This window comes from Ovis aries, chromosome 1 (genome assembly GCF_016772045.2).
Source record: "Ovis aries strain OAR_USU_Benz2616 breed Rambouillet chromosome 1, ARS-UI_Ramb_v3.0, whole genome shotgun sequence".
NCBI lineage: Eukaryota > Metazoa > Chordata > Mammalia > Artiodactyla > Bovidae > Ovis > Ovis aries.
In genome coordinates this window covers 6572283-6596153 of record NC_056054.1, presented here as the reverse complement: position 1 = coordinate 6596153, position 23871 = coordinate 6572283, and the positions used below count along the sequence as shown (strand labels likewise).

Below are 23871 nucleotides of genomic sequence, written 5' to 3'. Positions count from 1 at the left end.
TATGAGTATGAGTAGTTTATTTTAGGTGTGATTCTAGGAAGCCCTCTGAATGGGAGGGGGGTGGACATTGGCCAGGGAGGAAGGGTCAGAGGGGAAGGGCGGTGAGCAGGCTGGCCCCTGTGCTCAGTCTTGGCACGGGCCTGGGAAAGGCCGTGTGGCTCATCCCTTGATTCCCAGAGCTGCCACTTGGTGACAGTGGCTCCTTTCCCCCATCCCCCGCTAATGCTCAGCCTTCTGTCCTGCCAGCACGCGGCCGAGCCTGCCCTCAGGGCAGGAGGACGCCTGTCATGGCTGAGAGAGACACAGGGAGCTGTCCTGGCTGGGCCGGTGGCTCTCATTCTCTGAGCCTCAGTTTCCTCCCCTGTAACTGGAAGATGGTAACGATGGTACTTACATTTACGTCGGGGCGAGGGTTAAATTGGGCAATGTTCTAAATTAATCAGCATGTGTCTGGCACCCCAGAAGCCAACTTGTGCTCATTATCCTACTGACCTCCTGGCTCTGTGGCCCAAGACAAAACACTGCGTTCTTTACCACTTGGACTCAGGTTCCCTGCGGAAAAAGCAGTGGCACCCCACTCCAGGACTCTTGCCTGGAAAATCCCATGGATGGAGGAGCCTGGTGGGCTGCAGTCCACGGGGTCACTGGGAGTCAGACATGACTGAGCGACTTCACTTTCACTTTTCACTTCCATGTGCTGGAGGAAATGGCAACCCACTCCAGGCAAGTGTTCTTGCCTGGAGAATCCCAGGGACGGGGGAGCCCGGTGGGCTGCCGTCTATACAGTCTGCAGAGTCGGACATGACTGAAGTGACTCAGCAGCAGCAGCAGGAGGTTTCCTCACCTGCTGCCTGAGGGACCTTCAGTTCAGTTCAGTTCAGTTCAGCTCAGCTCAGTCATGTCCGACTCTTGGCAACCCCATGAATCACAGCATGCCAGGCCTCCCTGTCCATCACCAACTCCTGGAGTTTACTCAAACTCATGTTCATGGAGTCGGTGATGCCATCCAGCCATCTCATCCTCTGTTGTCCCCTTCTCCTCCTGCCCCCAATCCCTCCCAGCATCAGGGTCTTTTCCAATGAGTCAACTCTTTGCATGAGGTTAGGAGAGTTAGGATCAGCCGGGAAGCTAAGGGGATGAGAGGATAAAGCAGTGTTCCCATCATGTGGCTCTCCCTGGTCTGCAAGAGAGACACCAGCCAAACGGCCCCACCAGCAGCAGGAGATTGCGGCTGAATTCAGTGCTGAGAAACAGGGTACCAGCGTCATGAGGGCACTTGAGTCTTGACCATCAGGAAGCCTTCTATGGGTCAAGGTTGCCAGAGAGCTGGAGAGACACGCGGAGAAGGAAGAAGAGCTAGGTGGACAGGGGTGACAACATGCGCAAAGGCCCTGGGGAAGGAGGGAGCCAGGAATTCAAGACACTACGCCAAGAGCAGGTTGTGTGATGAGCAGAGATTAAGGAGCAGGTGCAGAGTGGGCAAGGCTGGGCGCCTCCAGGCCCTGAGGGTCAAGTTCAGTCTTTATCCCAGGAGGACTGGGAAGTCACCAATACCAGCTTCAAACTGTGGTGGGAAACGCCCATCTAATCATCTACCTATAGCACACGGAGGGAGGTAACTCTGAGTGCGCTCTGGTTCATTCCGTGTTTAACCTGTCATCACCAAGGCAAGCATCCTGATCATTTCTTATCTTCTCTGAAGCCCTGGGAACTGTCTGCTGTCAACCAACCAACTGTGTGAAAGATACAAGAAAGCAAAAAGCTGAGTCCCCTCATTTCTCACCCCCAGGTCACCATTTGATGGGCAGCAACTCACATGGGGACATTCACGTCATCCGGGGTTTGGGGAGACATCAGGCTCCAGGACCATCCTCAGACATGTGCCGTCTCACTCTGCTGTCTCACCTGGGCTATAACCTGCTGTGCCCTTGTCTTTGTCCCAGTTCAATTCAAGTCCACTGCCTTTCACTGTCTACTCCTGGAGGTCCTCCCAGACCAACTGTGAGGACCTGCTAATCTGTAAGTTTAACAAGCATCCAAGAAGATCCATAGTGGGAAAGTTTTGCAGACACTGACCTGGAGCATGCCTCTATACCCACCTTTCCATGTTTGAGCTACACATCTCTTTTAAAACTTCCGTGATTCTGAACTCCATCTGAGAGCAATTAAATGGAGTCAGTGCCTCCACTTTGCCAAACTCCGAGGTTATATAGGGGCTACAGAAACAAGGAGAATGTGCCCATGAGGGACCCTGGGCTTGCAGGGAGGGAGAGTAGGACAGAGGACCTTTGTGAGATGTGGGCAGGGGGTGATGGCTGGTGGGGGAGCGCGGTGCATGAACAAGGCTCTGGGCATCCTGAAGGGGCTGCACCAAAGATCTGTCTGTCTTGGCTCCTCCCTGAAGTTGTTGTTCAGTTGCTCAGTCATGTCCAACTCTTTGCAACTTCATGGACTGCAGCACACCAGGCCTCCTTGTCCTTCACCACCTCTTGGAGCTTGCTCAAACTCATGTCCATTGAGGCAGTGGTGCCATCCAACCATCTCGTCCTCTGTCACTCCCTTCTCCTCCTGCCCTCAACATTTCCCAGCATCAGGATCATTTTGTTCCTTTAGGGAAAAAAATTAAAAAAAACACTGGTCACTCGCCACCCTGGCTCCCCTCAGAACATGAGCTGGTTCCTGTGCCTAAGGTAGATGTTGGAGAAATTCATGTTAAAAAGACACATACCTGAGACAGTTAAAAATGAACCATGGGGATAGAATGTGCATATCTGCACATGAATTTTAAATGCTAGTTTTGAAGTAACTCTCTCAGGCTTCTTGAAACATAGATTCTGCAAGTTGTACGCAAAACAGATTAGCTTTAGATTCAAGCCATTGCTGGTAGGCGGTAAAAGAGTGATGAGAGAGAATAGTTAGAACAGGTTTGTCAGGTCATAAATACTTTACTCGCTAGGTCCAGCGGGCTGCGGGCAGACACTTGCCCTAATAAGTATTGATTACATTCTGGGAGCAGGGCGCATAATTGATGGTTTGGAGACTGAGGAATCCTCTGCTCCACACGAGGTAGAAGTCATTCGGGTGCCAACATTAGAGGGTATGCTTATTTTATTTTTACAACTCACGGGTAAGCTGGGTTGCCATGGAAGTTAGAACCCAAAGTCCTGCGTTGATCAATTTGCCCCAAGGTGGACAGGCTGACTTAATGAGTCTCTATGACTGCACAGAGGTGGAATTTCAGAGCTGGAAGACTCCTAATGCAGTCTAGCTTTATCCTAAGACATCATTCTCTGACACCAACTTTCATTGTTCGTGAACACTCCCACTCTTCAGATGTTTATGTCTGTACAGGACAACAGAGACTCTGAATTCAGGATGACAGCTTTCAGTCCAGGGGTCTCTGCAGGTCTTTACTTCAGAAACCGTCTCATGGAGTCACTGCTGCGCCCACCTGAGTGGCCCAGCCTTTGAAAAGTGTTCCATTACCCACCCACTCCCACCCCCCTGGAAAGATGTTAACCCAGGAGACTTCGTGACTAGCCATGAAGTCATGGGCCCAGAGGAAAATATTTCATCTTCTGCTTCTCCTTTAGCTTTGGGTTTCGCAAGAGTACAGTTTTGCAGAAGAAACCCAGTACAGCGCCCACATGGCACCACGGTCATCTGAGTTTCCCCAGGCTGCCTGGCTTGTGGTTGGGGTGGGTGGTTCTCTGTGTGGCTGCCTTGACACGCACAGGGGATCAGATGGACTAAATCGGACCTCCCAGGTTGGGCCAGGTACCACATACCTGTGACTCCCAGGTTGCCTGGCATTTCTCTGGAGGACAGTACAGCTTCACCTCAACCTCCACATGTGACCGAGGCAGGCAGAGTTGGAGGTGTCAGTTTTCAAAACAAAGATCACTGCTCATGGCCTTTCCCTGGATGGAACTGAGGACAAGCCACCACACTCTGGAACCCAGTTCAAATGAGCGGAAGAGTGGTCATTTTGAAGACTCGTATAGAAATTTTCTAGTGCTCTCACAGGAAGCGAATAGAGCATTTGTCCCTTTTATGTAAACAACAACATCAACAATAAACACCATAAGATAACACTTCTTTGGCCTCTTAGGAGGAACAGCATGTGCCCAGGAGACCCTAGAAGCTCAGCACACAGCCCAGTGCAGGCTGCCTCCCTCAGCCTTGGGCAATGGGTCTGGAGGGCAGAGACAAAGGCCATCTCCCCATGGTGCTCTGTGTGTGCAGCTCAGCCTGGTGAACCATCAGAAACCAGGACAGCCGTGGTCTCCTCCAGATGACCCCCGGGGCAGACACTCAGACGGCTCCAAGGAACGAAAACCTGAATTAAGACACAACGCAGGTTAAACCCCTGGGTCAGAAAGATCCCCTGGAGGAGGGCACGGCAACCCACTCCAGGATTCTTGCCTGGAGAATCCCATGGACAGAGGAGCCTGGTGGGCAACAGTCCATGGGGTTGCAAAGAGTCGACTGAAGTGACTTAGCACACATGCACTCCTCCTGCTTGGAAGAGTGTAAAAGGGTTTCGGGTCTGTTGAGCTGAGGCAGGTTATCGAAGGCCCGCCCAGATGCCTGGAGACGCTTCACTGCCAGGAAGAGATCCTGATGAGCAGGTTTGGGGCAGGGGTAGTGTGATTGCTGATGGAGGAAACCTCAGCCCAGGGCCAGTTATTTCATCTGCGGGACCTAGAGCAAGTGAACACGTGGAGTCCTGGTTCCAATGCAGTAGGAGCTTCGAGGCAGTAATCCCTGGGAACACCGGGGCGGCGTGGGGCCTGCATTAGTCTCCAATGGCGGATGTCACAAATGGCCACAAACCAAGGGGTGGAAAACATCAGAAACTGGGTGCCCTCAGAGCTCTGGGGGCCAGAAGTCACCTGAAATCAAAGTGTCAGTAGTGCGGTTGGTCTCGTCGGTCCACGCTTCTCTCCTGGCTCCTCGTGTTGGCTGGTCCTCAGCTTGGGACTGCATCACTCCAGGCTCCATCTCCATTCTCACGTGGCCTCCTTCTCTATCTGTCTCTGCATCTCAGTCTCCCTCCCCTGTGTCTTATAAGGACCTCAGTCCTAAATCAAGGATGGTTTCATCGCAAGATCTCTAACTTAGTCACCTCTGCAAAAACTCTGCTTCTATATAAGGTCACAGTCATGGGTCCTGGGGATGAGGACATGGATCTTTGGGGGACACTACTGGATGCACTCTTGGGCCCTTCTAAACATGAGGCCTGTGTGGCTGCAAGGATTGTCCGCCTGTGTGGCAGGCTCTGCCTCAGTACCTGGACCTCAGACCCATAGCGGGGTGGCCAGGGAGAGGTGCCCAGCCCAAGCCTTCAGTAGAATCAGTCCCTGCTCACAGTCCCAGCCTGAGCCTCTCCTGGCAGCTGCCGACCGGCTGCCCTGGGGACAGGCTGTTGTTAACTGGATGGATCTCAGTGGGTCTGACCGGCCGGCGGATGGATGCAGGGTCACTATCAACTTCCTTCCAGAAGCTGCTCATTCTCAGAACATTTTTCACTGGTCTGTTTTTCACTCGTGGGCCCCTCTGTTCATTAAGTAACTAAGCTGCCTTGGCCTCATGAGTCCCGGTCTTGAAAGGCCCCCAAAGGTCTGGAGAGTGGGCCCCTCTCCCATCTAGACCCGCCTTGCTCTCAGCTCCCTCTCCCATGCCCCTCACCCAGACCTGGCCACCTGGACTGAACCTGAACCGCGACTGGCCTCATCTAACCTCCTCCCCCTGAGTCCTGGGGTAGGCTGGTCTGGTCTCCCCCGCTTCCAGGGGAAGCAGTGTCAAGCTTGCCCCAGACTCAGCACCACCCTCCTTCCTGAAGATTCTAGGGCTCCCCCTTGTAGCCACCCTGCCCCCAACCACCTGCCAGCTGGTGTATGTGGCTGTATTCCACAGACATCCCTACAACTCGGCTGTCACTCAGGCTGACCCTCAGTGGTCTCAGCATGCTACCCCATACCGCTAAATATTGCATTGGCCAAAATGGTCATTCATTTGGCCTATAACATCTTATGAAAAACCTGACCGAACTTTTTGGCCAACCCAGTACTGCCATGCCGGTTGCCCAAAAGCCACTGGCCAAAGCTCCCTGTCCTCCTTGCTGAACCACTGCCCCCAGACCTCCTCAGGACACAACAAGGCCAAGGATCCAGGGAGCATCCTGCCTAGCAGAGGCTCCCAATCCACGCCCCCGCAGCAAAGACGTCCTCTGATTGGTCAGTGCCTGTGGTGGGCGGAATAATGGCCCCAAAGACGGCTGCTTCGTAATCCCCAGAACCGTGACTATGCCACCCTCCATGGAGAGGACTCTGCACTAACATGGTGGCCCCATTTAGTCATAAACAGGAAGGGTGGCGTTAGAGAAGGAGGGATGAGGACCAAAGCAGGCATCAGACTGATTGGAGGAAATAGCCACGCGCCAAGGCACGTGGGTGTCCTCCAGGAGCCAGAAAGGGGGCAGAGTCCACAGAGAAGTCCAACAGAAGAGGCCAGCTTCTGGAGTCTGCGGAAGGAAGGCAGTCCTGGGCCAATCCCCTGGCCGGTCACCCATCTAGGACATGCGTCCACTAATGAAAGTGAGGCTGTTGGTGCAAGAAGTAGAGGGAGGTACTTCAGCGCAGCCAGACCAATTCGAGGATATCTGATCTCTGAAACCATTAGATAATAAGTTTGTGTTGTTTAAAGCCAATAAGGTGGGGCGATTTATTGCAGAAGCGCTAGACAATGAGTGCAACTCCAAAGCCATACCAGTTGCTTACTGTTTTAAACATCACTCCCATGCTCATCCATTCGTTTCCAAACAGGCTTTCCCAGGAGCCCGTGTCTGGGAGACAGTAGCAAGCATTGACCAAAGACCAGCGTGGTGGGGTGAGAGCTAAGGTGTGGAGTCAGGCACACCTGCGTTCACGTTCCTGTGCAAGCCACGTGCCCCCTCCAAGGCTCGGTGCCTCATCTCCCCAGGGTGGTGGTGATACCGACCTGTGCTGTGTATTTCTGCAGTGCCTCCCTCTACTTCTTGCACCAACAGCCTCACTGTCATTAGTGGACGCATGTCCTAGATGGGTGACTGGCCAGGGGATCGGCCCAGGACTGAGCCCCAAATGCAAGTAGGGCAACAGAGTATCTTTCTCCAAAATCGACTCTTAAAGGGCAATTGGAGAAACTTTGCGATGGAATCCAAAGTTGCCTGCTTTTTCGCTGCATGTAAGAACTCTCCGCTCTGAAAGAGAAGAAAGTCGACAGGCAGCGGGAGCAGAAATGGGGGTGTGTGTTGACGGGGACTCAGTCCTTTCTGGCCCCCGGGCTCTAGGGCATTCCCTAGTTTCCGTGGTTCCTCCTCCAGTTCTCTGGTAGCAGCCGTACCTGAACTTGACCTACTTTGTTTCTCATCATAGAGAGAGGCCTGACTAAGATACCAGCTCCGGAGCTGCTGCCAAGATGAAGCGAAATAAAAGCACAAAGTGTTTAGTGAGTTCCTGACATAATAAGGCCATAATAAGAGGTGGCTGTTGTTACTACCCCAGATTTCCCTGCACCTGAGGGGGCTGGGATGTCAGCAGACTTCAGAGGGTGCTCAGCATCTGTTCTTCTTTCGCCTTCATGATACTGGGCTCTGGAGCCTGCCGGCATCAGCGATGCATTGGTGGCCCATCCTAACCTCAAGCCATCAGCAGAAACTTCCTGCCCACACGACTGCTCTCCCTTCCCTCTCTGGCCCCCATCTTCAAGCAAGATGCACACTCTGGTTGATCCCAGCCACTTGGACCGTGGAGATGGCCTCAGCCCAGCTGTTGGGGTAGCAGCTGATGCTTCTATGACCAGCTAAGGGGCCTTAAGTCACCAGCAGCAGCTCCCCTCTGCCCTGAACTCACCATTGTGAGGACTGAATGAGTTACCAATACAGCAAGAGGCTCAGATGGTCAGAAATCCACAGGACATGGGTATTTATTAACTAGGACGGTGAACAGGGAAGTCCCTGCCTGACATTCAAATGTTAGAAGAGCATCAGATTCAGTCAAGAGAATATGGCTGCCTGCTCCTTCTGTTCTTTTGTAAGCATCGCAGTGCCTCAACGGCATCTCGTAGGTTTACATAGAATTCCATTAGCAAAACTGACAATGAGACCTTGAGGTCCACTCCTTTTCAGTTTCCATGGGGAACTGAGAGCCAGCACCACAAAGCATACAGAGTGTGGGTCCCACGTGCCTTCTGCACTTGGGGGTTTAGCTGTGTGTGTGCTCAGTCACGCAGTCGTGTCCAACTCTTTGAGACCTCCTGGAACTGTGGCCTGCCAGGCTCCTCTGTCCGTGGAATTTTTCAGGCAAGAATACAGGAGCAGGGTTGCTATTTCCTCCTCCATGGGATCGTCCTGACCCAGGGATTGAACACGTGTCCCTTTCGTCTCCTGCACTGGCAGGCAGGTTCTTTACCACTAGTGCAATCTGTTTGGCCAAAAAGCTTCTTAACAAAAGTCCCAGGTGTTTGGCAGTCCCAAGGGTCAGGGTGGCCGGCCCTCCTCCTCCCACTAGGGAAATACATTGTCTGCCTTTCCTTCAAACAACGGCACTCTGCATCAGGCCCTGTGGGGCTTCCCTGATGGCTAGCGGTAAAGAACCGGCCTGCACAGTAGGAGATGTGGGTTTGATCCCTGGGTAGGGAAGATCCCCTGGAGTAGGAAATGGAAACCCACTCCAGTATTCTTGCCTGGAGAATCCCATGGGCACAGGAGCCTGGCGGGCTACAGTCCATGCAGTCACAAAAGAGTCAGACTGAGAGACTGAACAGCAACAATTAGGCTCCTTTAAACCCAGAGACAGACCGTCTCAGCCGTGCGCTGGGCTGAGCATCCCTCAAGACAGGTGAGGCCCTGCCAGAGCCTTACAGGAGGGTGACTGCCCTGGCCACAGTGAGTCAGTGTAACCTGAGCAGGAGATGCTTTCATGAAATGGACAGGAGTCACCTGAAGTCCCCCCGGTGTAGGGAACTCTGAAAGTGAAGTCGCTCAATTGTGTCTGACTCTTTGCAGTCCCACGGACTGTAGCATACCAGGCTCCTCCGTCCATGGAATTCTCCAGGCAAGGGTACTGGAGTGGGTTGCCATTTCCTTCTCCAGAGGATCTTCCCAACCCAGGGATTGAATCCGGGTCTCTCACATTGCAGGCAGATGCTTTCCCGCCTGAGCCCCCAGGGAAGCCAGGGAGCTCTGAGGTCAGGCAATAGTCCCATAATTCCTCTGGGAATATGCTTCTCTCACTGCCTCCTCTTACAGGGTCCAATGGTGGCCCTCTACAAGAGATGTCCACCCAGGAGCTGTGACTGGGAACTTATTTGGAAAAAGGGTCTTTCGGATGTCATCACAGATCTTGAGATGAGATCATCCTGATTAGGCTAGACCTTAAGTGCCATGGCAAGTGTCCTTATTAGGGAAGCGAAGGCGAGAAGACACACAGAGGAGACGGCCGGGTGAAGACGGAGGGAAAGACTAGAGCAATGCACCTACTAGTCCAGGAATGCCGAGGGTGGCTGGCAGCCCCCAGGAGCTGGGAGAAGGCATGGAACAGATCCTTCCTCAGACCTTCCAGAAGGAACTAATGTTCACAATGCCGTGATCTCAGACTTCTGGCCTCCGGAACTGTGGGAGGCAAGTTTCTATCGCTTTCAACCACGCAAATTGTGGCCACTGGTTACAGCAGTCTCAGGATCCTAAACCACCTCCCCAAACAGTTACCGTGCACTGACCCCCAGCCCACCCTTTAATCTTTGCCTCATTTTGCAGCTGGGGTATAATTATACACACCTTCCAGGGACACTTAGACTTTAAATAAACTTGACGCTTACCTGATGCTGACCTTGCAGAGGCACTGCTCTTGCTGCCAAAAGATCAGGACGACTGCAGGCAGATGCACTCTGTGAAACAGAGTCAGAAAGAGAAGGGGCCTGAAAAGACCCCCGAGAACCAAGCCCCCAAATCTAGAGGGACTCGTGCACGTTGCAGGCTCATGGTCCAACTTCCCTGACAACCAGCTGCATGCACTGTGGCTTCTCGAGGTGGTGGTCGGTGGGGGATGGTGGTATTGCTGCTGTTTAGTCGCTAAATTGTGTCCGACTCTTTGTGACCCCATGGACTGCAGCCCACCAGGCTCCTCTGTCCATGGGATTTCTCAGGTAAGAATGCTGCAGTGGGTTGCCATTTTTCCTTCTCCAGGGGATCTTCCTGACCATGGGATGGACCTGTGTCTCCTGCAATGGCAGGTGGATTCTTTACCACCGAGGCACCAGGGAAGCTTGGGGATGGTATACAGGACTCATGATAGCCAGCTTTCAGTCAGTAAATCAGCTCTAGAATCTCGGTGGCCCAACACAGCAGAGGTTTCTATGTAGCTCATGTCACAGCTGGTACCAGCATGACTTTCTTGGAAGAGGTAACTCTACTCTCTCTCCAGCTGTTCGTGTCTTGGAATCAGAGCGGGGTAAGGTCGTGAAGAAGGGCCAGGCTCTCAGAATGGCCCCCTTTTCCCTCAAGTCACTTTGGGGAGGATCTGTGGCAGGGCACCCCTCAATCCAAGCTTGGGAGCACACAGAGAGCACGGAGGTTCTGCCCTGTGGGGATGTGAGGAAGCAGGAGGGATCACTCAGTAAGGAGTAGGCATGAGCTGTGAGCTGCACCCTGGGACGCTGCATCGTTCCTGCCATGCAGGTATCCACGGACCCATCAACTGTCTTAATATTCTGTGATTTATATGGATCCTCTTGGACATCAGGGAGGTCATGGCTCCTGAAAGCTGTCCTGAAATGTGACAGATTGAACCCCACGCTGCACTTAGGCCTCAGGTACACCTGGGGTCACACTGCAACCAGTCAGTGTGGCTGTGCTCCTCCTGGCACCAGGTGCTGGCAGAGCACCAGAGATATTCATTTCATGGGGCAGATGGCTACATTTTCTGAAATGTAACAGGTGCCCTAGGTAAGTGGTGTGTGCATTACCTTTGAGAGGCACTGGTTTGGGGAGGCTTCACCCCATCTTTCTGAGCCGCCATAGTGGGGACCCTCCAGCAATTATGAGCTCTTTGATTTCGAAGATATTCTGGAACAGCTGCCAAGGTCGAAGCCCCATCTCTGGGCTCTGCTGGACTACCTCGGGGTAGGCACACGGGTTCTGCAGTCAGCCTGCCTGGATTCAGTTCTCATTCTGCTTCATGGTTGTCACCCTGGCCAGATACCCAGCATCTCCAGCCAGTTTCCACATCTGTGAGATGAGGGGGATGACACAGATGGTCCCTATCCCGTAATATTTATTGTGAGATGCAAATAGGACATCTGCCTAACGTGTTTAGTTCAGGACTTAGCCCTCCATTGGTGGCCACTGTTACTGTGATTATCCATCTATCCGTCTGTCTGTCTGTCCGTCTGTCTATTGAAGGCAGGCAGCAGTGCCGGCAAGATGAACCTCATAGTCTTCCAGAGATAATTAAAGGAAATGACTCTGTAAAGTGCTTAATTCATTGTCTAGCATAAAACAAACATTCCATGAATGGTAGCAGTTAATATTATGCTAATCACTTCTTTTGAATGAGTGCTGGTAAAGGGCTTAATGTGTGATGATGTTCTCAGCTCTTACTCCAAACTACTTTCAAGGTGTGCCACACTCTGGAATGTCCTTGGCTCCCTGGTGGTATTTGTTAAACCAGGAGCTGAGCCAAGCTGGTCATCCTTCCATTCCCCCAGCCAGGGCCAATCCAGACAGGTTTCAATCTGCTTGCAATCTATTGGCACAAAAGTGATGGAGCAGTTTCTCTCACAGAGCAGCTCTTGTGGGTAGCCCTAGATATTTTGTGCCATCAAAGCCTGGTTATGTTATCTGATGGAGCTTATCAGTTGAGGCTTTGTAGCTGCAGGTAGTTGGAATCTCAAGTGAAGGGTGATTTTTTTGCTTACAGAACTATAAGTCCTGGAGTTGGGCAGACCCAGAGTTGGTTATCTCAGCAGTTCAGTGACATCATCTACGACCCAGATTCCTTGTATATTTCCCTTCTGACATCTTCAGTGTATGGGCTGGCTGTCCTCATGGTGTCAAGATGGCTGCAGCCATTCCAGGCATTGGATCTTTATTCACTGACGTTCAGAAGCAGCAAAGTAGAACTACCTGTGTTTAATTTTAAAACATAAGATAAAATTCCCAAAGCCCATTGATTTACTCCTCTCCAAAAAGACTTTTCTTCTAGTCTCATTGGTCAGAATCATGTCACATGACCCTTTCTAAGCAAATCATGGACCAGAAGAATTGATAAAGTTCACGGTTCAAAACAATCTCCCCTTAAACTGGGTGTAGGGTCACCTTCTCTGAGCACATAACCACGAGGCAGAAGATGTCTCCCAGGGAAAATTGAGGTCTGCCAGCAAGAAAGAGGACAGAGGCATGGATGTGTGTGGGTAACCTACAGTGTTGGCTTCAGAAGCCTTTACCTTAAATCAGACTCTTAAACCCTTCACCTCATCATCCTGACTACTCAAACAGATGCAGAAAAAGTAGAATTGACTTAAAGTGAATTTCAGAAAGAAGTGGTCATTTTCAAAACTTCTGCAGGAAATTCCAATTTTATAGGAGCAACCTGATTCCAAGACAGATCACCCATTTGTTTCTAGGTTCCTGGGGGTCCACACTAGGATTCACACTTTCCCAGGATTTCTAGCCAGTTGTGGTGTCTCCTGGGAAGAACTAGAGTGGAGGGGACTAGAGGGCTGAGATACCCAAGAGAGGTCAGTGCCAGGCAAGGGGGATTCTGAGACTGCCCAGGGCCAGCAACTAAGTCCCCAGGCTCTCCCATGTCCGAGTCACTTATACGTGGGAGTAGACCCTAAGGAAGAATGCATTGAAATGTCTGTTGGACACAGAGAATGGGGCCACTTAAGTGGAGTCAGCAGTCATGGGGCCACCTTGCTGATCCTTGATTCCAGAAGGTCTATGAAACAGGCAAGAGATTGGGGCAGGAAAGGAGAAACTGGAGGAGGCAGTGGTCATGAGCACAGTGCCCACCTGCCCCTTCTTCCCCAAGGGAATCACAGGAAGAGCTGGAGAAGGATACTGTGGGAAACTGAAGGTCTTCAAATTATGTGCATCAGAGCACAGAGTAATGGGTTCTTATTTCCAGCTTTACTTCAAGGCTCGTGTGGCATGAAAAACGTGACCACAGTTGAATTGATGACTTTGGTAAGACTGAAGGATGTCTCACACTGGAGTCAAACACCTCACTTGATAGTTTAGCCCCAATTCACCATCTAGAATGTCAGTCCTCTGAGAACAAGAACCGTATAACAAGTCTCCCTGGTACCTAGAGTGGAGTGTCCTTCACACAATGGACATCACAGTTGTTGGTGGATGTTGTTTTTAACAGCATTTTTTGCATGATGAATATGGCATACAGCACATTTCAAATTACACAGCAATGCAACATCTCATCTATGTAATAATGGATCCACACATATACTTGTGAAGTATACTGTTGTAGTTGTCAGTGCTTATCATGATGACTTTTAAATTATACACTGAAATTACTTTGGCTTTTATGAGACATGGGCATTGAAGTGAATTGCACAGGGAGTTGGTGTTTCAGGAAATAAAAATAATCAGGAATGGTGAGAATTCTGATGAGTGGAATGATGAGACTTCTGCCAACGAGAGCTGTAAGGAGGTTTACGGTTCCTCAGAGTCACTTAATGGAAACTGCCACTAAAAGTTCGATGTCCGTAATCCCCCAGGGAGAGACGCTTTCCTTCTTGAAGTCTCCTTTGGCTGACTCTGTGTGGTGGAAGTTCTCTTATCAGTGGGAATGAAGAGGGAGTCAGTGATACTGGGCTTGTACAGAGCAGCAGGCACAAAGCCAACCGTGGGAGCCAGGCTGGAGAGGAGGGGACCCCATCCAAGCAGAACAGGCAACCTTTGCTGGTGTCTCAACTTGCCTTGCAGGTTGGACAGTGCTTTCTATTATCTCATTTTCTCTTTAGAATCACCCTGAAGGCTGGGCAGGGCAGATATTCCCAGCCTTGTTGGGTAGTGGAGGCTGGGTGGGGGTGAGGGGGATGGGGAAATCTAGGTTGAGAGGTTAGCTGACTCAGACCCCAGCGCCGGAACGCCAACACCCCCTGCCCAGGGTCCTTCCCCTGTGGTATATAAATGCCCCTCCTGGTGTAAAGCAGGGAGTCATTGCCCCCAACACAGGTTCCTGAAAGTAATACCAGAAAGTTCTGCAACACAGTTTCCAGTTTCTTGAAAGTAATACTGGAAAGAAAGTTCTTTAAGGATGGAGAGCCTGGTACAAGAGGGATTGTGTTTATTCTAGACACTGGGCTGTGAAGTCTAAGATGGGAAGACAAGGCACTGAGCTTGGGGCCAGCCCTGTCACTGTGAGTTCTGGGGATTCTGGGGAGGGGGTGGGATGTGGTGGACCCCCACCCCATGACAGGAGGATACAGGTGGGTGATGCTGCAGGCGATGATACCAGCCTCCACTCTCTTCTCCCCGGATGCAGGGTCCCAGCTTCCTTATGCTCCACAAGTGGCAGGCTGGGGAGCTTCTGAGGGCTCGGCGTCAGGGTATCAGGGACCCTGGAACTCCAACCTGGGCTCCACCCTGGACAGCCAGTGACATCAGGGAAGGGGATCTAATTCTCTTTCACCTCACTATCTTCATCTACAAATGCAGATACTGTTGATTAATGAATTTGATGCATGAATTGATCTCTTAGGGCTCTTCGGAGGAAAACATGAAGCAGAGAAAACACTCAGAATGGGGAAGGCGCCCAGCACATATTAAGCATTCGGTAGAGACTGACAGTGCCTTTCACCATGATCTATTGTTGTTTAGCTGCTCTGTTGTATCTGGCTCTTTGTGACACCTAGACTGTAGCCCACCAGGCTCCTCTGTCCATGGGATTTTCCAAGCAAGAATACTGAGGTGGCTTGCCATTTTCTTCTCCAGGGGATCTTCCCAATCCAGGGGTCAAACCTGTGTCTCTTGCATCTCTTTCATTGGCGGGCAGATTCCTCACCACTGAGTCACCTGGGAAGCCCCTTTACCATGATCACACAAGACTAACGGGAACAGAAACAGAGCTGTCCTTAACATAACTATGTGAGAACAATTTTCAGTAAAGAATGCAAAAGGGATGCTTGCCTTCCCAAACCCATGCTATAGATGAGTTCAACAATGACTTGTTTCGGTTATTGCATTCATGCTTTGCTGTCAACACAATGAGAAGATCACAGCACAGAAGTTCAGATCATTCAAAGAAACACCACTGCATGTTCTGAAAACTTAGGTGTGGTTAAACCACACAGCTTTCATTCTCATTTTTCACTTCTCATCTTGGGGAAGAAGCAACACGACCGTTTCTCAGATACCCTCAGTTTGCACTTTCCTTTTAGCAGCCAGAGCTGCTCCATTCTGAAGTTCAGAAACCATGCAAAACAAATGTATAAAGGGCTCTAATGTTTTGTGCAAATTCCATTTTAAAAAGATTTCAACTGAGCCAGGAGAACCTGAAGGAGAAGGCTGTTTTCAAGATAAGACAGACATATGAAGACAGAAATGGCTTCCGTCAGGCCAAGGCCAAAGCTTGGCCATCTGATATGCACGAGGCCACAGAGGAGGAAAGAGCAGAGGTTAGCTGGATGGGTCGAGAGCTGGGAAATCAAAGGCAATCAAGTTTTGCAGTGTCCTGACTTTTTTGGATCATTTCAGGCCTTTCATCTTCTGCTTTTTGCACACAATTTGTACTTCTTTACTACCATACAAATGTGACAAAATGTGATGTCAAAACAGCCTATGCTGTTGGTGCAGAATCATCCCAAGAGCACAGGACCTGGAGACAAAAGTAGAGGCAGAAAAACGATGACTTGAGACACCCACTGTCTACCCCACATGCAAGCGAAGAACTGAAACTCTGGGGGAAAAGTCAAATCAAGGAAAACAAGGCAGTTGCTTAGGGCTAAAATTTGCCTTCTCAGGTGTTAGGGGCCAGTGTGCGTGTGCTTACTTCCCTGGAAAACATAAAATAAACAATGTCATCTAAGCACCAAGAGTCACCTGGCTCCCCAGAGATTTCTCTTGAATCAAGTTTGCACCAAAACGAAAGGCGGGGCAGGGAGGGGGGTGGTTCAAAGTTTGCTTCTTTTGACTTTTAATATTTTTACTTCTAGAAGCACTTTTCAAGTTTCAGTATTTAGAAATGGCACATGTAATTTGGTGTAATTTGGCTCCTAAACTTTACCTTCTATTGCAAAGTGAACGATAAACATCAAGCCTTGCTTAGGTACTTTACAAGCATGTCACTATTATCATATTTCATCCTCCCAACAGTCATTATAAGCCCATTTAACAGATGGGGAAAAATTGAGGCCCAAAGGCTAGGAACTTCGACAAATCATGGGACCTTGAGCATGGGTCAAAATTTGAAACTGGATCTTTTAGGTTCCAAAACCAATGAGTTTTGTTGCTTAGTACCTGCCAATGGCCTCTATGAGCTATACTTAGAAACTGTCAGAAAGTCTACTGATGCTGGCCCAACCATTTTTTCTTTAGAAAGTGGACCTTTTCTCGCTGCTATATACAGAGCGTGGGGGTCTCACTACACTGACGATTTAAGAGGACTCACATCTTGGAGTTTCTCTGATGGGTTCAAGGGTGATGGACTCAGCCTAGATACCAAGAGAGTACCCAAGACATTGAGCAGAGTGGTGACTAGTATGCTGTTATAATAACACATAGATATTTCCAATTTCACATAATCAGAGCGTATCTTTGAAGCAATTAAGAATCACAAACTTTTTTAATAACAGAGAGGCTTGGGGCGGGCTAGGTGTTGAGGTGATTTTCTGAAAACAATGTGTGAGGACCACTGACAGGCATCGTAAGGGGGACAGGTACACAGGCTCCTGCATCTGAGCCTCTAAATCCTCCACCCAGGGCAGAGCTAGACATATAAACCAAAAGAGCAAAGACGATTCATCCAGCCCTGGACCCCATTAGATAGCAGAGACCATCTTGTGATCCATCCCTCCACTCAGGCCTAGAAATAAACAGAGGCAACTTGAAAAACCATCCACAGACGATTTCCCCAAACGTTTGATTGTATAAATAATTTATTTCTGTTCACAGCATCATATACGCATATAAAAGGAAACGGGAACCCAAAGAGCGGGATGATCAGGACAAAGAATTACAGCAGTAGGGATGGAAACAAACCAGGAGACATAGTCCCAACACCACGACAGAGAATCTGCGAAGAGAACTGTTGTGAAACGAAGCTGGCCTCCCTGCGTCTATCAGAAAACATCTGAAAAGCTCCCGTGGGGAGGCCAAGGTCCTCTATGTGGACCCCATTCGTTCTCCAAAGAGCAGGAGGCATAATAAATCACTGACAGCTACACTGGAGGGATCTCCCAGGTGACCACTCCAAGGTAATTTAGCCTGTGCTTCCTCCCCCATTGACCAGAGACGAAATGGGCTATTATTAGGGCAGACACTACAGATATCAACTGAGACTCTTAACTATTGGTTGATGCACCACAGAGCTTTACTGCACAATTACTAACAGTTGACCGCACCCTTAAGTACTGATAATGCAAAAAAAAAAAAAAAAATCATTTTGCATCATTGGTAAAGCATGACAGGATCTGAACAGTGATCTTGGACCAAAATATTGTCAGCACGAGAAGGTTACAGTATTTGGCATCTGCAATGTCACAAAATAAATATATTATTCTCTCAATAGTGTGGAACTACCAAAATGTCAAAGTGCTTAAGAAATTGTTGCATGTGAAGAAAATAAAGAAAGATGGATTTTTTTTTTCTTTTATTAATTCTATACAGGATCTTCAGATGACGGGACCAGCCCATTTAGAAATCAGTGACTACGCTGTCGATATGTAAACTGAAACCTTGCAGGCGTTTCAACGCTGCTCAGCTATATTTCCTCTACTGAGTTTCTACAAAAAGACCAGGTTGGAGGGGTACCAAATACACTGACAAAAGAGAAAAGGAAGATGGACTGCTAGGTTTCTTCTTTTAAAATACTTCATAGGGGAACTGGATCAAGCAGGAAGCCAGGACTACTACCTCTGGTTCTTAAATTCACTTTGAGTGCAGGGATTTATTTATAGGCATGGATTTATAATTTGACTAACTCACATGCTCACGCATGACCATGCCCAATTTCTAAAGGCCTCTTTCACACAAGAAATTTATCATTATTCGTGGATGGGGGGAACATAATCCTACCTGTAAACATGGATTTAAAGAAGAAATCAAAATCATACAGTAAGTATAAGTTTCCCTTTTGATACTGTGTTTGGGGGTGAATGACAGCTTCTGCAAACCAAGACTCAGTCCTGATTATAAAGGATTTTTTAAATTACATTATTAAAAATAGGTATTTCTTCTTCTTTCACTTTATTTCCAAAGCCTCTTTCAAGTAAACTGTGAGGAGCCTGAGGACAGGTGACGATTACGTCACATGCTTTCTTTCATCCCAAGCGCTCACTGTGTCTGCATTTGCTCTGCAACCAGTTTCCACAAGCAGGAATCAGGAAGGACCTCCTTGTGCTTTTCCCTCGCCTTGAAATCCATGCAATGAGGTGGGCTTTTGCAACAAGGTGGGCTTTTGTCTGTCGGTGCATAACATCAAATACTCTAATGAGACATTTGCAATGAAAATACTTAAACCAGATAGGCCACAATGAACCAAATTAGAAATTTGAACATGTCGCCACTTGCAGCGTAAAGGAATCTAAAAAGGCAGTCTTTTTTCCCCCTAAATTGAGTATTTCTATGGGGAGTATTCATTCGTAGCATATTATTTTTAAGGAAAAAAAATGTCTGAAAACCATAACTCATCATCAAGCGGTTAGGATTACAAGACACATCCCTTGCCAAAACCCGCTTGTCATTCAGCACACATCTGCAGCTGGTGTGCTCACACAAACCAATCAGCAGGCTAAAAAAAAAAATTGAAGATTCCACACATATGGGTCTAGAAATGTATGCCGATTACACAGCACTGTATCTACACACACCCCATCCAGCACTGACGTCAGGAGCCTTACCCTTTAAACACCTTTAACTATTCTGCAAAGAGTAAATGCATCATTTGCCACCACCTCCAACAGTTTCTTGTTTGTAATTTTTTTATTGGTCTCTTTGTGTGATAATGACCTACACATGGACAGGGTCCAAACCATCTGGAAGATGTCTGATTCCAGGCTGAAAAGCAGTTCTCAACAAAACTGGTCTTCTGAAGCTACCACAAAGCACCAGGAAAGGGGCGTTCTTCGCGGCCATCCCCCAGCCCAGGCCAGCACAGCGCCCCGCGCCTTCCAGCTGCGGTACTGTTCCACGCAGTCCTCTGATGGCCCAAACCACCACCTCGTTTGGGCCCAGAGCAGGGCAAATGGATTTTCACAGGGTCCTGCCCTGTGACATAAAATTATCCAGCTTTCATAGCCCAAGGAGAGGCTGTTCCCCCAGCACCTCCCACTGCCACCGTGCCCCCAGTTGGGAACTCCCGGGGTTCTGGGAGCCGCATACCTCAGGTAGCTCACAGGTGCGATCCCCAGTGAGGGCGGGGGAGCCTGAACTTCTGGCCCTGCTGGAGTAGGAGGAAATTGCTTTTGTCTCGGATATCTGAGCCTTCCAACCTGGGCCAGCAGGGCGGACGGTGGGACCTGCACGTCCACTCCCCAGCCGGGTCCCCCACCCCCTGAGTAGCTCCGGCTTTCAGACAAAAGGACCCCTGAGCTGCGGGTGGGGGGGGGGGGGCAGGTCGAGCGCAGGCTGGCCAGCTTGCCTACATACCCAGGTTAAGTCACCAGTCCTGCATGTGGGTGCAGAGACTCCGCTTTAAAAATTCGAAGCGTCGCTTTGGTTCGCTGTCTTTGTTCGCGGGCGCGCGGGCCACACAGCCTTTCATTCATTCATTCCGGACTCGCTCGCTCCCCGCGCCTAGCCCCGTAACGTCGCCGCCCGGAGCATTACCGCTTCTTCTTCTGCTTGAGGGACTTCCTGCGTTTCAGGATCATCTCGTACAGCTTGTCCATGCCCTCGGTGAGACCCTCGCCGATGATGGCGCACGCCGGCTGGACGTGGTAGGTGGTGGCCGGGATGAGCTCGTGCAGCGCCAGCTGCTTCTCGATCTCCGCCACGGGCAGCGACTTGGGCAGGTCCTGCTTGTTGGCGATGACCAGCAGCGGCGTGCCCTGGTTCTCGGCGAACTTGGTCACTTTGTGCAGCTCTGTCTTGGCCTCCTCCAGCCGGTCCACGTCCACCGAGTCCACCACGTAGATGATGCCGTCCGTGCAGCGGCTGTAGGACTTCCACAGCGGCCGAAGCTTCTCCTGGCCGCCCACGTCCCAGAAGTGGCAGCTGATGCCCTTGGCCGTGCCGTTGCTCAGCTTGATCTTCTCCGTGTTGAAGCCGATGGTGGGCACGGTGTTCACGAACTCGTTGAACTTGAGCCGGTAGAGCACCGTGGTCTTGCCGGCCGAGTCCAAGCCCAGCATGACGATGTGCAGAGACTGGAAGGCCGAGATGTTGGAGGAGATGTTGCCCATGGCTCCTCGCTGCGGCGCCGGCCACTGCGGCTGCGGCGGGAGGGCGCCGCCCCCCGCCCTCCGGAGCAGTTACGGGCCCGACGCGGGCGGGCGCACCTGGGCCCCGCCTGCCGCCCTCAGCCGCCGGCACCGGCCTGGGCTTGGAGTACCCGGGGCGCACGGCTCGGCGCGCTCAGACACCGCGGCCCCCGCGCCCGCGCCGGCCGGGCATCGCGTCTCTCTCGATGGGCTTTGTCTCCCGCGCAGTCTCCTCCGCTGCGGCGCCGCGGGCTGCTCGCGCCCGTCGCCCTCCCCCGCCGGCCCCGGCTCTCTCTCTGCTGCTTCCTCGGGCCGCGCCCCCGCGCTCCAGCCGCTGCCCTGGCTCTCCGCGGCTGCGGGTTCCGGGCTCCGAGCGCCGAGGGCTCGCCTCTGCCTGGGCGGCGCCGCCGGGGGGCCAATCCCACTCCCAGGGCGAGCCTCGGAGGCGCAGGCGGGGCGTGGGCTTCCCCGGGCTTCGCTGCCTGCGCGGTCGCCTGGCTGTCCCCGCAGTCCCCGCGCCGCCACCGCCGCCGCGGGCAGCCTGCTGCGGCAGGAGGGCGCCCGGCCCCGCCCCTAGGAGGCCCCGCCCCTCATCCCGCCCCTATGGCCCCGCCCCTTCGTGGTGCCCTCGTACCGACGGCCCCGCCCCTCGCCCGCCCCGCCCCCCGCGCCCCGCCCCAGGTCGGGCGTGGACCTCCCAGCCCGGCGGGCCGCTTTCGCGCCTTTCAGTGCTTTCGAAATCGCCCTGGTCGTCTCCTCCCGCGCCGCACCCAGATAATGGGTTCCCGAGCTGCCGGCTCTTCCCGCCTCGGCCCTCTGACGCATCTTGTAAAAATAGCTCCCGGAACTCCACGCCCAGCCAGCCCCAGGCCGGACCGACTGTCCGGCGGGACTGCAGCGTGGGAGGCGCAGCCGGCCTCCAGGAGCGAGGGCTGGGGATCCAGAGTCCAGGGCAAGGCGGGCCGGGGCAGCCCTGCCCGAGGGACTGGGGACCATCCAAGGTAGAAGTGGGGTGAGAGTGCCCCCTCTGGGGAGAGAGGGCTGTGGATCAGGGCCCCGACCCCCAGACTCCCCCACCCAGTAGAGGGGAAAGGAGGGCGTGGGCCGCAGGGAGCCAGCCCGGGCACGTGGCCTTTGCGGTGCCCAGGACACTGACCCTCGCTGGTACGCTGGCTCACTTCCCTGCCAGAACTCCGGGGGGATGGGGTGGGGTCTCCACGGGATCCCCGCTGCCCTGGGGCGCAGACCTGCGCGCATTTCGCCCCGGAGGCCTGGCTTCATTTAAGGAGACTTGTCTGTCCCCAGATAGCTCCGGCGACTCACCAGCCCCAGACAGCCCCTTTGCTACCTCCAGCGTCTGCGCGGACATCCCAGGTCAAGCGTGAGCATCTCAGGAGAGCACCCTCTACCACCCATGGCACTTAGAGAACTGAGAACCTCCTGCCCACAGGTGAGCCAATCCTCCAGCGACTGGTGCTCCAGGGGCATTTAGGCCTGAAACAAAAATGTGTCAGCAGCTCCGAGTAGGTTACACCGTAGGTCACAGGCACCAGTGCCCAGCCCCTGGCTGGCTTCTCCCATCACTCCGATTCAGTGCTCTCATTCTAGTTGGTAAGCATGTAACCAAGGCTTATCCTCTGCAGGTACAGAGGAAACTGAGTGGAGGAGGAGAAGCAGAGGCAGTATGCACAAGGGCTTCTTCCCAATGCCAGCTTATGAGGCAGGAAGAGGGAAATGGGGTCTGGGGGATGGAAATGAGTCTGATAACCATTGATGGCTGAAAACCAAATTATTGTAGAAAAGCTTTCCTTTACCACCTTCCTTTCACAAGCTGTGATAAAATAGGTGATTTTGTTTGTACTGAACCATATGAGAAGACTTCGTGTCGATGGCAGGACCAACCGTCCCTCCTGGGGACTCCTCTGGTGGCAGCAACCACTCAGACCGGGTCCAGGGCTGGAGAAGTCCTAGTGAATCATTCTGTCCAACGTGCCGGCCGAGGAAGCCAAGGCTCAGGCACTTGACTTGGCCAGGGTGGAACCTACCTGCAGACGGCCCTCTTGTATTCATGCCAGGAGCTGAGGGCTTGCTGCTCTCTCCTACTCCCCACCTTTCCCACACACTAAGTTAACAGGGAGTGAAGGTGTAAGGAACCTGAAGTCAGTTGTGAAAGACAGAAATTCCACTCAAATTGCCAATATCCGTTGGATCATAGAAAAAGCAAGAGAATTCCAGGAAAACATCTACTTCTGCTTCATTGACTACAAAGCCTTTGACTCTGTGGATCACAACAAACTGGAAAATTCTTAAAGGCCTGCGAATACCAGACCACCTGAGCTGTTTCCTGAGAAACCTGTATGCAGGACAAGAAGCAACAGTTAGAATGAGACATGGAACAACATACTGGTTCAAAATTGGGAAAGGAGTACGTGAAGGGTGTATATTGTCACCCTGCTTATTTAAGTCTTATGCAGAGTACATCATGTGGAATGCCAGACTGGATGAAGCACAAGCTGGAATCAAGATTGCCAGGAGAAATATAAATAACCTCAGATATGCAGATGACACCACCTTTATGGCAGAAAGCGAACAGGAACTAATGAGTCTCTTGATGAAAGTGAAAGAGGAGAGTGAAAAATCTGGCTTAAAACTCAACATTCAGAAAACAAAGATCACGGCATCCAGTCCCACCACTTCATGGCAAGTAGATGGGGAAACAATGGAAACAGTGGTGGATTTTATTTTTTTGGGCTCCAAAATCACTGCAGCCATGAAATTAAAAGACGTTTGCTCCTTGAAAGAAAATCTATGGCAAATCTAGATGGTGCATTAAAAAACAGAGATATTACTTTGCCTACAAAGGTCCATCTAGTCAAAGCTATGGTTTTTCCAACAGTCATATATGGATGTGAGAGAGGGACCATAAAGAAGGCTGAGCACTGAAGAATTTTATGCTTTCAAACTGTTGTGCTGGAGAGGACTCTTGAGATTCCCTTGGACTGCAAGGAGATCAAACCAGTCAATCTTAAAGGAAATCAACCCTGAATATTCATTGGAAGGACTGATGCTGAAGCTGAAGCTCCAGTCTTTGGCCACTTGATGCAAAGAGCTGACTCACTGGAAAAGACCCTGATGCTGGAAAAGATTGAGGGCAGGAGGAAAAGGGTACAACAGAGGATGAGATTATTGGATAGCATCACTGATTCAATGGACATGAGTTTGAGCAAA

General features: G+C 51.3%; 2 protein-coding genes across 2 annotated transcripts in view; one reads left to right on the top strand and one right to left on the bottom strand.

The window, feature by feature from the left end:
• SPP2 (secreted phosphoprotein 2) overlaps positions 1-23871 on the top strand; it is a 553934-nt gene that overhangs the window by 387807 nt on the left and 142256 nt on the right. The window lies entirely within an intron of this gene.
• ARL4C (ADP ribosylation factor like GTPase 4C) lies at positions 20047-20625 on the bottom strand. The gene has a single exon (NM_001162554.1). It carries the CDS (start codon positions 20623-20625, stop codon positions 20047-20049), a length of 579 nt encoding a protein of 192 aa, NP_001156026.1.